This window comes from Manacus candei, unplaced genomic scaffold, assembly GCF_025592945.1.
Source record: "Manacus candei isolate 608988 ecotype Guabito, Panama unplaced genomic scaffold, ASM2559294v1 h1tg000048l, whole genome shotgun sequence".
Classification (NCBI taxonomy): domain Eukaryota; kingdom Metazoa; phylum Chordata; class Aves; order Passeriformes; family Pipridae; genus Manacus; species Manacus candei.
In genome coordinates this window covers 6,312,724-6,329,951 of record NW_026138096.1, presented here as the reverse complement: position 1 = coordinate 6,329,951, position 17,228 = coordinate 6,312,724, and the positions used below count along the sequence as shown (strand labels likewise).

At 37.2% G+C, this 17,228-nt stretch overlaps 1 protein-coding gene across 1 annotated transcript in view; it reads left to right on the top strand.

Annotated features, from left to right (window-relative positions):
• The window catches only part of HGFAC (HGF activator), a 43,165-nt gene that overhangs the window by 17,976 nt on the left and 7,961 nt on the right, over positions 1-17,228 (top strand). The window contains exons 8-10 of the mRNA XM_051798353.1: positions 11,148-11,322; positions 13,542-13,627; positions 14,931-15,171. Coding sequence (XP_051654313.1) covers positions 11,148-11,322; positions 13,542-13,627; positions 14,931-15,171 — 502 coding nt within the window. The remainder of the gene's footprint in view (positions 1-11,147; positions 11,323-13,541; positions 13,628-14,930; positions 15,172-17,228) is intronic.

The window sequence follows — 17,228 nt, the reverse complement described above, 5'->3', positions numbered from 1 at the left end:
AGTGTTATAGCTGTAATACCGGTTTCTGTCTGACTAGCTTAGAACAAGAAATAAGCAGGTGCTCTTTGATCACTTGAAAATAATAAAGCAAATGTTTGATTTGCTAAACAAATGGCTTTGGATGCTTACAATCCATCTGTGTTCAGCTGCCTAACACTCCCACATAAAATGGGAACTGAAGGAGTGTGTTTATGTGTCAGGGCCTTGGAAACAAGATTAAAAAAATGAAAAAAACCCTCTTTGCCAGGATTTAGTCATTCTAAATTCATGCAAATGAATTAGTGCTCAGGTCCCTAGACCTGATGGTATCATCACACTTAGGGCAATGGCATTCTGGTGAAAGCACTAGGAGTACCAACCTCAGAGCACACAGAACTCATTTTTAAATATGTGTTGCATTACATTTCTGTTTAACCCTTCAATTTGATACTGTAAGCACAGCTGGCTTTTTTTCTTTGTCTCCTTCTTACTGTCTTCTATAGTTTTCCTTGTTTAACAGGACACAATTGTGAAGTTACCCTTTAGTATGAATAGCTTGTATTTATAATGCTTGATTCAGATAATGTTACAGTGTCTCCTAAAAGTACTTTAATCTGAATTATTCAGTTATAGAGGCCACCTTAAGCCCAAGGTGTGATGTTAAAATATCTGATTTTATTTTTATTAAAAAAAAAGAAATCAATCAATTTAATAAACAGTAAGTCTCTCAACCTGTTATTGAACTGTGAAGTGTTTGGGGTCTCTCTGATGTCCTCTGTCCTCAACTTATACAAAGAATAACCACTCTTGATATGGAAATCAACTGGAAAACCAGCTAATTTATCTTAACATTATACTCACAAATATTAATGAACAATGTACCATCCGGAGGCAGATCACAAGTCTGTAACTTGACTGTAACTCAAGCACTGTCAAAGTAGACAGAAGAGTAAAGAAAGTAGCAGGAAATTACTGAGAAATACTTCTCCCAGTTGAGGATTTTCTTAGCACATGCTTGGACCATCATACCTGATAGGCTTTTACCTGTTTTCCATGAATTTGTCTAAACTCTATGGAATTCCTTTATGCTTTTCCCTTTCACAGCATGCCATGTCAAGAAGTTCCAGAATTTAAATAGATGTGATGAGAAGCAGTATTTTCTATTGTTAACTAAAAACCTACTGCCTGGTAATTTCATTCTTCCCCTTTGAACAGTGAGTAATGGAATAATCATAACTTTTGTGATTTTAAAGATACCTATTTATCTGTCCATTACTTTTTTTGGACTACAGAGTCCCTGTCAGCACTAAAAAATTATCTTTTCACTGATCTTAAAATTTTCTTGCAAACAATCATTATATATGTGTGTGTGGATACATACGTATGTATATATATGTGTATATATATTGCCAAGCCATTATTGTAAATGACCATGCAGCTACTGGAAAAGGATGATCTGACTTAAAAATACGAGAGGTGATAAAAGTAACATAGGAGATATCCATAACAAAGGAGATAAATATACAAAAGACAGTTTCTAATATAGATTTCTGTTCTTTGTGGTAATACATTATTTTCTTACCCTTAAAGAAGAAACTTTCAGTGCTAAAGAAAGAACTGCCATTTAAAAAATGTTCTGAGATTTATGTGCATCAACAAAGTTTAATTTCAAAGGAAATTAGATACATTGTGAACAAATCTTTCCCCAAACAGATGCTGTTTAAAATTTTTCAGGCATCCATGGTTAATTAAGTTTAATTCATAATAATTGCTCTTAAATATGCACCTATTTTCAGAAATAAGGATTTTGTATTAAAAGAGTAGCTTCATTCTCTCTGGAAACAGAGCTCTTATTGAGAGAGCTCTGAAACCAGTCTCTAGGTGAAGAGGCAGAATTAACTATCCAACCATGAGTAGCAATGGTTGTCTCCTCGTACAGAGAAAGTAATAAAAAGGGCCCAGGCCCAGCCACTTTGGCAGTGTTAAATGTGAGCAAGAAGTGAAACCTGAGGACGATGTGAGTGGGATATTTTGTGTTTGGCCCAAGTTGTTATAGGGAGTGGAGAGGGAATTTTTATGGGAGATATTTAACTTCAGAATATTTAACTTCATTGGAGGTGATAACTGATGACAAACAGTTATAAACACGTAATTTTAAAATTACTTTGACATTTTATGTTTCTTTGAACAGATGGGAGCCACAGTGGAGATGTTGGGTGAACACAGAGGGACACATAGCTAAAGAAACAGGAGGAGTTATTTGACCAGAGGACAGATAACTCATTATAATAAGATTTATGGAGAAGTTAAAGGGAGTTGAAGGGTAGAGATGTAGAACTTTTTTTCAAGGGATTGGTTCTTTTTGTTTTCTGTGGTTGAAACCCTACCATTACATTCACACTATTTGCCTCAGTTGATATGTGAGTGGAAATTGATATATGTATTTTGCCCAATTTCCATGTAAAGTCACTTTCTTCTCCTTACAATTTCTTTGTTACTGCTTTTTTTGGGTGTGGGTTTTCAGTAAATTTGGGGTACTTATTTGTATTTTAAATTTATTCTTGTTTTATTGGAGGATATGTTAGTGGGATATCTTTATTCTGTTTACTTGTCAAGTCTTTTCCTGAAACTTTTAGTGTTTTTGAGTGGCTTTGTTGTGCTACTGTTTATCAGAGGAATAGCTGATAAAAATATGTGGGGTTTAATACTACGTATTTCAATGGTGTGTCAGGTTTCAACTGGATTTTTATGGTGTAGGATTACCTTAATCATTGGGTGGTACATTGTTCTTGATGGCTATCTAGAGTTTATTTATGGCTCAATTGTTTTATCAGGACTCAGCAACAGTTTAAGGTATGTTCTTGTGGAACTATTTGTGAAAATAAGGTAACCATGTACTAAAGGCAGATTTTGGTGCTTTTCATGATTAAACTAATGAAGAAGCAGAAAGCAGCACATAGAAAGTCTGTCTCACATGGAAAGCCTGCTTGGATTTGTGTGGCTGTAGTTGTGGGTTACAGTAGTTTTGAGAGTATTGGGAGGACTGCATGGAGGATTGTACATTTTGAGTTTTCTTTAGCTTGGTTTAGGTAGCAATACTGGTTTGAGAGTATTTTGGTCATGATGAACTGTGAAGTTGGTGAAGATATTTTTGAAACCTCCTTATGTTTTCTAGTGTTTGGTTTTGGTCTCTTGGTTCCCTCCCCCCCCCCACCCAATTAGGCTATGGGTACTGGAATTAGAGTGGCACCATAGCTTTAAAGAAAGTATGAGTTGGAATGCTAATTGTGGAAGGCTTATGGTTATGTAAGGAGATGTGGTGTATGTCAGATGTAGGTTGAAGATTCTTAGAAAAGGAAGATGACAGAATAGCTGAGTATATAATTACATACATGAAAAAAACCTTCTTGGCCACAGCTTTTGGGGTTAAACTGGGGGAGTATGAGGCAATAGAATTAGTAAAAATGACAGCAAACCCACCTTTTCAGAGGTTCTTTTACTGAAATAGGGTGTTTGCAGTTTTCTACTAAAAAAGGTACTTTAGTAAAGTAAATTCAACTGGAGGCTGGAAGGAAAGTTTTAAAACTTTTTTTCTTCTGAAGAAGACGGAAGATAATGCATCTTAATTTTTGGTTTATACTTACTATCTACTAGAATGTTTTTGGACTAGTGTTTAACTTTTTATTTTCTAGGATCACAAGAGACAAAAAAAAAGAAATAGGGTGAAGTACAATAACGAGGTCTGTTGGCTTACAATGGTGAGTCTTCAACCAGTCAGCCAGTTCTCCACTGAACTTGGACTAGTATGTCTGTGACTAAGACTTGAAGAGGATTTCTAAGTGGGGCTGAGATGGTGCTTGTTGCTTGCATGTCTGAAGAACTGGGATTAGTAATAAAACTAGGCTGAAAAAGAATGAAGTTATTATGGAACAGCAGATAAAAAAGCACAGTTATGGCTGAATATAGCTTGGAGAGGTGACTATTTTATTTGCAGAGGTAAAGTTTTATGGGTCCCCTGGGAAGATGCATGAGGGGAAGGCATGGAATAATGATGCAAGGATAATGAAGAGAAAGCCCAGGGCTCCACTACAGAAGTAGTAATGGTGGGTTGGATTTTTATTCAATTTTGAATTATTCCAAAATAATTCAAATAATGCTGGAGAAAGAAGTTACATAGTAGACTGTCACCTGCAGTGATAAATGGAAGGGGGGATTGGAAGATGAAGAAATAAGTGAGCATGGCATTGTTAAGCAAGTACCCACCTCTGATTCATTGCACTGAGATAGTGCCAATCTAGGGAATGGTGAACAGGAGACTGGAGATAACTGTGGCTTTGCAAAAAAACAACTATAAGGTGTCATTTATGCAGGTGACAGATGTGAGCAATAATAGCAAGACTATTCTGATCTCCCAGCTTTCTTTATAGGTTTAGGATAATAATAAACATTTTGGCTAATACAGAATAAAACATAAATGAAGAAGGAAGCATTGTTTGCATGGAGGTTATGGATTAGTCATTTACATTTGAGACCTTGGCAAATGTGGGCTAAAGAGGAGATAATGAGCTATACTGGTAGCAAGCATATAGCAAGGATTAACTCTGGAAGGATTGAGTGATAAGGCAAATTCCAAGAAAGAAGCAAAAATTTCTCAAGAAAGAGTCTATATTTCCAGATAGGAGTAGGTTTGAGATCAACAGAGGACTTCTCTATTTTTACAAAAAATGCATTTTCCAGATATTGATGGGCAATAGGTTTTCTGTGGTGTCCTCTGTGCTCCTACAGAGGTACCTTTTTAGATCACAAGTCTTTGTTGTAATCCTAGTATAAACTAATATGATTAATATCAGCAGCTGCTAATATGAAGCAGCTGCTTAGTCCTTACTCTTGTGATTGAATGCCTGACTTGGCAGCAGTATTAGTTACTGGGTGCTGGTTAATTCAAAGCCATAAGGGTGTTTTTAATCCTATTTTTGCTTTATTTGAAACTTGACAGTGGTACCAGTTCACTATGTTTTATAGAGGGCACATCTTCTCTTGCAATGTGAGGGGACTGACATCTCTTAATCCATACAATCTGTTTTCCTGTATAATTGTCAGTTAGGAAGGTGGTTGAAGGAAAGATGTGGAAGACATGGTAGAGCAGCTCACAGACTTTCAGCTCAGCCTTGGATTACTGTATTGTTTGTCTTTCCCATTGCCTGCTTTCTCCTCCCAGCCCACACTGGGTGCTTCGGGGGCTCCAGAGACCACCCCACTCATTACTGTCCCTCTACAGTGCAACTGCTCATCTGCTGACCGTCATTAATTACTATACAGTCTGTTTCTATTCCTGTCCAGAGACTTATTTTGGCTCATACTCTAAACACATAATGACCTAGGGGTATAGGTATAGAATGAAAGCTTTCACTATGCATTAGGCACTCAGAAACTCTTGAAAATCCTGTAAGGTAGTTTGTGCAATAGGTTGTTTCACTGTTGAAGTAATATAGCACTGGAATTTTTGCTTTTTGCTGCTGGAATTTCTTTCCTCTACCTCTTGACAACCTATTTCCTAAATACATTGCTCCTTTCAGCTCTATATACCTACCTATTTGATTGCATTCATGACTCTGTAAATCATAACTATTGTACTAGAATTGAATATAATCAATAGAAAAATGAAATGGAAGAGACAGTCCTTTCTCTTATCTAGAATATTACTTTTCCAAGCTGTCAGAAAATACTGGTAGAGTTTATAGATTGCTGGATTTAAACTTTTATATTAAAGAATTCAATTTACTCAGAAGGTAGCTTTGTACATTAGCTTTTATAAGAAACATAAATCTCTTCAATTTTAGCTCTGTTGATCTAAGCATTTGCAAGTTTGAAGGTACAAAGATACTTTGAAGAAGAAATATATTAAAAAATAAGTCTAGTTTCAGTAAATGAAGTATCCCATCCTTATGTTAGAATGTAACTGGAAGAGATATTTTTGTGCTATGTAAATCACTTTGTTACCCCCATCTTAAATCCATTCTTGTTTTACATGGTAAGTTTCTATTAGATTTAATTCATTACAAAATGATGCCAATTTTTCCACCTTTCTGCCTAGTTTTTGGCTCAGACAAATTGTTTGTATGTGTTATAATCAGGCTACAGTTTCAGCAGGGATTCATTTCAGTGTTAGAGGTTTTACTGCTATTCAACAAACCAGAAAGTGGCACAATTATTGGAATCAATTACTTGTTATAAATCAGTGCAATCCACTGTTATATGAAATCATGAGCCCAAAGAGAAACATTGAAATCTAGGTAAATGTTATAAGTGTATGACTGAATGATACAGAAATATAGCCAAACAGATATATAGCTTCCCTTATACTTCACTTGTGGCATATCATCTTTCATTTTCAAACTCTGAAAGCTACAGAGGGTGCTGTTATTCTCACTTTCACAGACAGGAGTTAAAATGTGAAGCAATTTGCTTCAAGCCAGGAACAGTCGAGTCCTGAGGCTGCTGCCTTGCAGTCCTCTGCCCCTAGTCATTGAACTTCATATTCTTATCATTAAAGAGTGAAAAAAAAAGGCAACTGCTTTCTTCTGTGATGTCTACGCCCACCTGGGCACCTTCCCAGATATTTACAGAGATTTTCAGTGGCAGGTTGTATGTCTGTGTGTATTGTGTTTCAGTGTGATATTTGATGAAATAAGATGCCTGTAAGAGCAATCTCTACGAATACTGGGGACTCCTTTCTGTCACACATTTATTGCCAGCCCAGACTAGTGGTTAGCTGTGTTTGCAGCTCCCTGAAATCAAAGGCTTTCACGTCTTTCATCTCTGAGGGGATCTCACAGATACCCAGGAAAGGGGGTCAGGGAACTTCTAGGTGAATCAAGAAAAGACAGACCTTCCGCAAGCATCTGATGAGTCCGAGCTCACACAGAAAAGAAACTTGAAATTATCTGTGTACAGGATGCCTTGAAGAGCAACACATCCTGCAGTGCTGAGGCTGTGTAAGCAATAAACTTACACAGAGGCATAAAATGTCATTGTTCATTGCTTTTCATCTTGGGGAAATGGCATAAAGCTGAGTCAGGGCAGGTTTAGGTTAGATATCAGGAAAAGGTTTTTCGTCTGATGCTTGGTTGAGCACTGGAACAGGATCCCCAGGGAAGCAGTCACAGAACCAAGCCTGTTTGAGTTCAAGAAGTGTTTGGACAATGCTCTCAGGCACATGGTATGATTCTTGCGTATTCTGTGCAGGACCAGGAGTTGAACTTGATGATCCTGATGAGTCCCTTTCAACTCAGCATGTTCTATGATTCTATGATTTTTAATAAATGAAACAGGTTTAGGTGAAAATATACATTTGTAGATGTATTAGGAAGACTTTGGAGATATATGAGTGCCCTTGTCTTGCAAACCAGTTGCTACCTAGTGGGTGCTGGAGTGCTTTCTCAGACAAGCACAGGCGATGCAGGGCTTAGGCTCAAAGCACTCCAGCCTTTGAAGCTTCCAGCTCTGGAGCTTCCTGAGACACTGCAACAGGAGTGGAAGTGTGCTCCAGGAAAGCTCTGGATGGAGGATATTCTCTTAATTCCACCAACGTTTTGTTTTAGTTTATGATTTTCTAAGAACTCTTCCATTGGGGTAACTGATATTTTAGGCACTGGAGAAGACCACTTGTAAAGGCATTTGTAAGCAGAGAGGAAATGTATGTCCTTTTCCTCTCCCCCCCCCCTCCCTTCCTGTCTTCAGCTTATATAGAGCAATAAAAAAAAAAATTCTAACATTGTATTTAATAAAAGCGTTACAGGTTTGTCAGGGAAAAAACAAAGTGTTTCTGAATGAAAGGGTTACTTAAAACTTTGCTGTCCCAGAATTAGGACTATCAGGGGAAAAATGTATTTTTATTACCAGAATGAAATAGCTTATGTGTATCTGGAAGGAAAATACATTCAAAGCTCAAAAACATTAGGAAAATTGCTGATGAGATGTTCTGAGGAAAAGAAAATCTGAAAGATACATTGTTTTCTGCAGAAAGACTTCCAAAGCAAACTCCTAAAATATTCAGGTATGTAACTATAGAACTTGAAAAAAGATCTGGAGATAAAAAGTTTGTGAAATGTTTTCAGGCAGTTAGCAATTAGAATTGGTTGTATAACTGCTATTTCAGGTTGATGTTAATTTTAAGGTCCAAACCTGCTTTTTATTGAAAAATTAAAAGGCAAAGACTTGGTGTGACATGCTGATAAAATATGCCACCCTAACACAATTGGAATGTTTTATGTGAACTGTTGCAATATCTTGGATTTTAAAAATAAAACACGACAGGAAATTATTTCTAGTTTTAAATTTTAATTTTTTTTTCCCCAAAAGAAACGAGCAATAGGTGATAGTGGCATAGGACTGTGGAGTAACTTGAATCTGCATTTGCATTAAAACTTTCATAATATGAATGTTTAGGCCATTTCTACTCAACATAGTGATTGGCAGTAGCACAGAGAAGTGAATGAAGAAAAAAATGCATATTATGTCCTCCATTACTTTCTTACACATAAGAAAATAAATGTGTTTCAGAGTTATCAGACATTGTGCAACCTATACAGATTTAGGAATGAAAAATTCCCAATCAGAGCAACCCATTAAGAACTACTGAAAGCAGATCACCTACACACCATTTCTGACAAAGAGAGAAAAAGAGATTTTTTCAGTGCTGTAACAGCTCAAAAAGAGAATTAGAGGGAAAAGGTCCATATGACTTCAATAGTTGCAGAGATTTTTTTTGGAAAACTGTTTGTCCTGAATTATAAGTGATAAAATGCATTGGGTTTTGCATATACTTCTCATGGCCTTAGTTATACAATGAAGAACCCATTAATGAGAGCCACTGTGGGTACCAGGGTGTTGCTGCCAACCAGTCAGGTAAAGGTTGCTGGAGTGAAGCACAGATCAATGGAAAGCTACTAATGAAACAACTGCACTAACTCAGAAGCTTCTCCACAAGACATGAGATTAAGTCATGTTATGTCTGTGCCCAAAATACTCCTTATAAAACCAAAAAGAAACAAAAAACTGTTTGACAGATATTACTGTTCCTGTCAACAAGTGCAAGATGTAATCTAAACTTCTTAGTTACAGAAGGAGAACGTGAGGAATGGTTTAAAAAGGAACCAAACTCTTCCAGTTAAAATATTCTGGCAGCTTTAGCAATGACTGGCAGACCTGATGAAACAGAGATACATTGGATTTTAAGACTGACAAGGATGAGCACAACTTTTAAACACTATCTACAAGATGTCCAAACCATTGGTATTGCAGAACATGGCCCTGGTTTATACTGAAACAGAATCTCTCGTTTCATCCTCATAAATATAGTCAACTCTAAATTGTTTCTGAATGTAATAAGTAGGGTACAAATAAAACCAGCATTTTGCACTTGAAATATGAAAGAATTTAGCATATAGCACGATGGTGGTATTTTCATGACACTGTTTCAGGCAAACAAAGCAGCGTAACTTGCAAGTTGCCCAGAAAATACATGGCAGGATTGCCAAGACATGGTTACTATTGCTAGCAATACAATTGATAGCTCACAAATTATTTTCTGTGAGCTCCTAGATTATGCTTGTTAAAATATAAATTTGATTTAATGTTTTATTCATAGTAATTGAAATAAAGGGAATTTGGTTCAGGGTGTGGGTGGGACAAACTGTGGTCTCATCATCTCAAAAGTGTCTGCCAGGCCAAGCTAGAGAGTGAATTTTGCTAGGTGTTTGTATGCTAACTCACACTGAAGTTCTTGCACCAAACTTCTTGACTTTCAGCTCTCAAATTTTTGCCATATGCTTGCTTGTGGTTTTGGGGTCTGTCACTACACTGATGACTTGGAAGAATAATTGACATCAGCAGTTCAGTGCTGCAATTCACCAGTTCAGTGCTGGTTATGGGCCCTGGTTCATGTGTCACCTTATTCTGTCAGAACAAACAGATCCTTGTCAATAGCTGTCTACACTGTGTAGTATGATGGATCATCCTCACAGTGTGTTTTTCAACAGTCAGGCAATATCGTGATGTTATATCTTTAAGTATGTCTGTAAGTTTAGAAGAAGATTCTGCCAGTCTTGCAGATGTCAAGGATAAGTCACAGTGACATGGCTGGGATAAGAAACCTTCTGAGGCTTGGTCACAATTAATCCTCTTTGTGCATTAGATGGTTTTCTGTTTCCTTTGGGATACTCTGAGCTGTGTTTTGAGGTGTAGGCTTTCTGCTCAGTGGAGTTATTTGTATACAAATGCATCCCCATATGTTTTTCAGCCTAATGCTGGTATGTGCTGTTGATAGATCTTGGCAGCTGAGTATATAGGTCATGGAATATGTATGTGTTAGACCTATCTGAAGAAATAACCCACATGCAGGTGACAAAGAAATGGCTTTCTAATAAGAAAATTCAACCTACTAGTTAAATTTTTGCAAAATAGATATGTTTGCATTATGTAGCTACATGCATGTAATATATACAGGTATAGTGTATATATATATGGGTACATATAAGGCCATAATAAGTACTTTCAAAAATCAGGCCTTTTAATCTCTTACTAGCAGGGAAGGATTGTTTTCAGTACTTTTCAACACATACATCTCTATTTGAGCTGGTTGCCTTAAGCATTTTATATTGTCATTGGAGATTCAGTCAATGTGGACAGGAGTGTATGGGATCCACCACATCTTAAAAAAGTCTCCTCAAACAGGCTGGATCAGTTTGGCACTAGCAATCCCTTTTCTCTTAATTGACTAAAAAGGAAGTCCCCAGCGATGAGCTCAGTTGTGTCTAAAATTAGACCAGAGGAATCCCATCCATATTGCTGACTTTGTGCAGATTGCTGACTGAAATCTTCCATACATAGTACAAATTTTAGGTCTAATTTTCTGCTGTTCCGCCTCTTGAGTAATTATCTGTGCATGTGTAAAATGAGGTTAACTTACTACTAGTTTTAAGCAGAAGTTTTAACTGCTTGGGTTACTTTATCGAAAAATCCTCATTTGACGCATTTGGTTCCTGTGGAACATCAAAGGCTCTTTACAGAACTAGGCCTGCTGGCTCTCATTTAGGACCTCACAGCTGTGAAGTAAGTATTGAACATGCAGTTAGCATTGATTCCTGACCAGTCTCTCTCTCTGCCAGTTCCAAGCCATCGGTGCTACGTTGGCAATGGCACGGAGTACAGAGGTACGGCCAAGACAACCATTTCTGGGCACAGCTGCTTGCCTTGGAATTCAGACCTGCTTTACCAAGAGCTTCACGTTGACAGCACTGGGAAAGCAGTACAGCTTGGCCTGGGGCCGTTCCCTTACTGCAGGTGAGGAAAGTTCTTGTTTGCTCTGCATTTGTGCAGCAAGACGTGGATGTGTTGTGGAAAGAAGAAAGGCCAGGAGTCTCAAAGCAGGTGTTTTGACTGTCTCAGAAAATCTAGATTGAATTCAGCAGCCTGACAAGAGGGACTGTACAGAAGACAAGATCTGGTAATAGGCTAAATCAATAGCTGGGTCTGCCAAGAGAAGCTCAGGCACAAAATAATGTTGGAAATACCAAGTCCTTTTTTCTCTGGGGGATGTTTGTTTTTTTGAAGGAGACCATAATGCAAAACTTTTGAAATTGTTCGTTAATGACTGTCCAAAAGGAGAAAGCAATGCAGTAGCTAAATTGAAATGGTTAAATTTAAATTCTAATTCTTTGCTTGTGAAAGATGTATCATAAAGGAAAATATTTTCAAAAGAGAAAAATTATTTGAAAATGAAAAATCAAAGCACTATATTGAAATAATATTGAGAAGGGATTTCTTACAAAGCAAAGATATTGCCAAATAAGATTTCACAGTGTTCCAATTTTGACTGAACCACATACTGATAAACTATATTTCTGCTGAAATTTTCTGTTGAGCTATACTGAAAATAGCTTGTGCTAGATAGGTTTATGTCTTCTCCTCAGTCACCTTATGTTCCCCCTATTTCTGAGGTCTAGATGAGGCCAATTTAGAGAGAACATCTCTCATCCTGGAGATGAGCAAATGCTAAAACTGGCAAACTTTGGTTGATTCTCCATAAATTACTGGTTGATGTATAAAGTTTTGTTTGTTAGTTTTCTGTTTGTTTGTTTTTTTTTCACAGAAGTTAGACCAGTGTGTCAGGAAAATCAGAATGCACTGCACTTTCTAATTTGTTTGATGATAAAAAGCATGCATGCATGCTGAAATAACTCTTCTCTATCTAACACAAACTAACAATAAGCAATTTCTACCCCCTCCTTTAAACCCTCTCAAATTGCTTCATGCAAGCACTTCAGTACTTGATTTATGGTGTCCCAGCACAGCATGGAAATTTATCTGGCACATATTTTATGCTTTGATAAAACCTGAGCCCTTTGATTTACATCATTTATGCCCAATATTCACTTTGAGATTTGAAATGCAAAGAACAAAATGGTGTAGGAGCTGATGTGTTCATCTTCTGTAGAGCTGAGAAAAAAGCTTTTCACTTTTTTGTCAGCTTGTTACAATTTCTGGGGATATCTCTGCTGCACTATATAATCCTGCAGATATCTTCTTCAAATAGTCAAATTTAGAAACATTGTTGGCAGAAGATGACTCAACCTGTGTTGCTTCTTCAGTTCTGAGAATTTGAAAGTGCTCTAATCTTTTTCTGAAGAGCAGTCAGATTGAAAAAGAAAAAAATTATTGAAGAACTTTACAATAACAGATAGTGCTTGTGATAAATCCAACTGAAATTAGAATTACTGTTTATCTGGAGCCCTAAATTACCTTGTCTATTTTTCTTGGTTTAGTAAAGATCTTTTTGGGTCTTCAAAGTCCCCTTATACTCTTGGAGGAGTAAACTGGGCAAATTTCTGGTAACCTATAAGGCATTGATAAAGATAATCACACTGTACCACAGAAAAATCCTAATGGAATCAAACCAAAACCTGTTTGACACCAAGGTAACAAAGGACTAAATGGTTTCCTTTACTCCTTCCCCCCGCCCCCCATTTTAGGAATACAATTTTTTCTTGAGGTAGTTTTTCATTTCCTCAGAGTCTCCAGGGAATGGGAACCTAAGCTTTGCAAATTCATTTTTGATAGCTATTCTTGTTATGGATTTTCTATGAATCTACCTGTGTTGGAATTTCCTCACTTAAAAAATAACCTAAAAAAAGGAATCTCTCCTATGGGATTTAATTCTGAAAATAGCTGAGCTCATATCTGTTAAAGCACTTCAGTGTGGGCTGTAGTTAAACCCTGTGAACATGCTCATACATCCAAATACTTGTAGGCAAGTTTTATAGGTGTTTAGTCATGTGTCTGTATTTCAGGTCCTAGAGAACCTTAGGCTTGGTTAGCTTTAAGATGAACAATTCCCCTTGTAGGGGTCAGCAGGTACTTCAGCACTTTGTCAAATGGCTCAAAACCTGAGAGTACTGTCAGTGCTCTGTATGGGGCAAGAGGAAAAAGCAGAAAACCTCTGGGAAGCTTGGAACAACACTGTAGTTAGTGCTTGTAATTCTCTCTCCTCCCGAATTAATTAGAAATCCAGATGGTGATGAGAAGCCATGGTGTTACATCATGAAGAACAACAGTTTGTCTTGGGAGTATTGTGACATTCCAACTTGTGGTATGTAAAGACTTTCTTAAAATCCATGTTATGAATGAATGAAGAAGATTTATTGATACAACAACAAGCTTTCGTGGTATAATTTTGAATGTTCTACTGTACCCAGGAGTGTTTAATATTATACTGTTTGCAGTTAATCAAATGACAACAGACTTCTTTTGCATCTTTTGGAATTGTGATACAATCTGTGATTTTTGTCCTGAATCAGCAGTGGTGTCATACTACTGTTTTCAGTCACAATAATCCCCACATCCTCGACTTTTCTGCTAGAACATGCAAAGTGTCAGAAATGATTGATGCTTTGGTACAAATTGTCATTGCTCTGGGAATTATGGGCCTAGAGAAGGGAATGGGCCTCTGTGAGCAATGAAAAGTCTGTATTCTGAAGATATATGAGACATAGTATTTAATTCCAAAAACTAAAGATTCTGCTCTTCCCCTCAAATAATATTTACCTGTTAATAATGTTGAAGCCAACCTTTAGAACAGAGTTTTAATTTGAGAAGTTGGTTTATAATGTGTTCCTTTTGTTTCTCTTTTATGGTTCTAAAGCATTTGGTAAATGATCTTAACACAAATGCCTTGGTCCTTGCTATCTCAATGTCAAACCTCAGTCCAGAATCAAAAAATGAAGATGTGATGTATCATGTATAATGGGAAGGTTGTATTTGTACTGGTAAATGAAACAGTGTCTGGGAATGTTCATAAATAAATTTAAATTACACTAGTACACATGTAGCCAGTGTTGGGAATAGGCATAGCCTTCTGTCTTGCAAGTCTCCCGAGGAACTGAATAAAATTCAGTTTTATGTGAATGTTTGTGGATAACGTTCAGCCTGGAGAAGAGAAGGCTCCAGGAAGACCTTACAGAACCTTTCACTACCTAAAGGGAGCTACAAGAGAGCTGGAGAGGGACTTTTTACAAGGACCTGTAGTGACAGGACAAGGAGTAATGGCTTTAAACTGACAGAGGGTAGATTTAGATTGAATATTAGGAAGAAATTCTTTACTGGAAGGTTAGTGAGACACTAGAACAGGTTACCCAAAGAAACTGTGGATGCCCCATCCCTGGAAGTGTCCATGGCCAGGTTGGATGGGGCTTTTAGCAACCTGGTCTAGTGGAATGTGTTGTTGCCCAGGGCAGGGAGTTTGGAACAAGATGATCTTGAAGGTTCCTTTCAACTTAAACCATTTTGTGATTCCATAATTGAATGAATCTTTCTTTTAAAAACATCTATAAAAGTTATAGTCCTCAGATATCACACAGATTTACAGTCTGATGTCACATCCCTTTTTATCTCAGCAAGCAGGGAAAGGAGGCCACCAGTTCCAGACAACGTAGGTACTTACACAGTTACCAGAAGACCATGTGGGAGAAGACATAAAAAAAGAAGTTTTGTGAGACCTAGGATTGTTGGGGGATCTTCATCTCTGCCTGGATCTCATCCCTGGACAGCAGCTATATATATTGGAGGGAGTTTCTGCGGTGGAAGCCTGGTTCAGACTTGTTGGGTTGTGTCAGCAGCACACTGCTTTGCTAACAGGTAAACTGACCCCTTAATGTGACAGTGGGTCCTCATAACAAACCTGGACTGCAACAAGTAAGAAAGAAGATGAAATTATAAAGGACCAATGTATCAAAAGGAATTTCTGGCAATTTGAATGCTGTTAATGAGCTAAAAAATAGCTTGGAGTTCTATAATCTCATAGTCTAGTTCCTTAAGGAGTCTCAAAGAAGCTAAATGAACTGACTAAAGGAAAAAGGTAGGGTGAAGTAGGACATAGAATGGGAGTTTGCACGTGTAAGAATCTGCAGGGGGATAGAAGTATTTTGCTTCTTCTTAGTTACCTGTTCAAACATTTATGGCTATTTTGAGATATAACAGAGGTGACTATGCTCACTGCTGTGTTTTGTTCAAAAAGACTGAAACAGCCAAGCAATGATTTATTGGAGACAATAAATTACTGTTGGTTGACACAAATATAATGGACTGGGCTTTACAAAAAGCCACAGGGAAGAACTAAACTTTTGAGGCTGATTTTCTTAAGAGATGGGTTTTTTTCTCCTGTGGGACACTGGAGAAAATATTCACTATAGGATATTCTTACTTTATTGTAAATACTTAATTGTCTACAAATGTTGAACACTTTCCCTGATTTCAGTTTCATCACATTGAAGGGAAAAATATTACATCATTTCATACCTATTGTTCCTTTGCATAGCAAAGAAGCCAAGAGAAACAGAAACCTTGTGCCAGAATACATGCACTGATAGCTTGTAGAGCTAATAATACCACTGTGAATGCTGTACTGAAGCATTTGGAACTTAAGCCACAATGCATTTGTTTTTCAAATGTTGTGAAATAGCTACTAACTTTGGCAGCTATTCAGGACATTTCCACCCACTTCCAGCTGCTGGTTTGGTACATAAAAATTTTCCATAATTACTACATTGTAATTGGCTCTCTTTTGTTTGTTTAGTACCTCTGGTAGTCACAATTCCAACTGTTTTCCAGTAGGCGACAATAGATACCTGTGCAGCTCAATTATTTCTTTGTTTTCCCTTTTCTGCAACCCCTCCTGTTTTATTTCTTTTCCTGAATGAGCCATTTGTAAATCACAGTAGAACCATTTAGTGCTTCTAAAATCTATGCGGACTTCCATTCTTACAGGCCCAAAATTTGATTTGCAAGGAGGTTGGTTTACTACTGCAACAACACTGAGAAAATCATGGCCATTTTATTGTCCTCTTGTATTCTTCATACCTCATGTATAAAATAAACATTGCCTTTTCCTTTATTAACCTTAAGCATAGTTCTTGTTGAAGGGTTGCTGCTGGCTCTCTGCATTGCAATGAGCCAGAATCTCTTTCCTCTAAGTCCATGACTGCAGGGAAACTGCAATGATATTAACCACTCTGCATCCATGGATGATGTGTGACAGCAGATATTTTCTACAGCTCTGGATAACAAAACATATGAGAGCTGCAATGTTGAAGACACTTGCTAACTAAATTCATTGTAGAATTATGCAGATGCAGATTGAATTGATTTTAAAATGTGAATTCTGTTGCTTCAAAGATAGAGAATGTATTGCTTTCCCCAAACACTGATAATTTCCTGATTATTCCCAAATGTCCCTTACTTCCCAAGTGCTGTACTTACTGGTCCTTATCAGTTTTCTGTCCTAGGACACTGTATATGAGAGGACTATGGTATTTTTTAAGTCAAAAACTGAGAGTCAAAAAAGATGATGTGAATTGCAAAAACTGTGTTCTCCTCTGGTTATGGTGTTTGCTATTAGATTCATGTATTGTTGGAACTTTCCTTCACCATGTTGCTTTTGATTCTGGACAACAGAATTAACACAGATCAATCTAATCTCAGAGCAGAAGTGGTGATATATTTTATGTGGAGGCTGCCCAGATGTTCCTGAGTTGCCAATGTGCCAGCACCTTTCAAATCTTGGCCCATGACTGTTAATTTTTCAGGAGACTGGTTTCCCAGAGAAATGAGATATCCACCACTGACTCATATTTTGATCCCTCATTTCTTTCTCCGTAATTTTTGTACTCATTGGCAAAGTCTGGTTGAAGTTGACT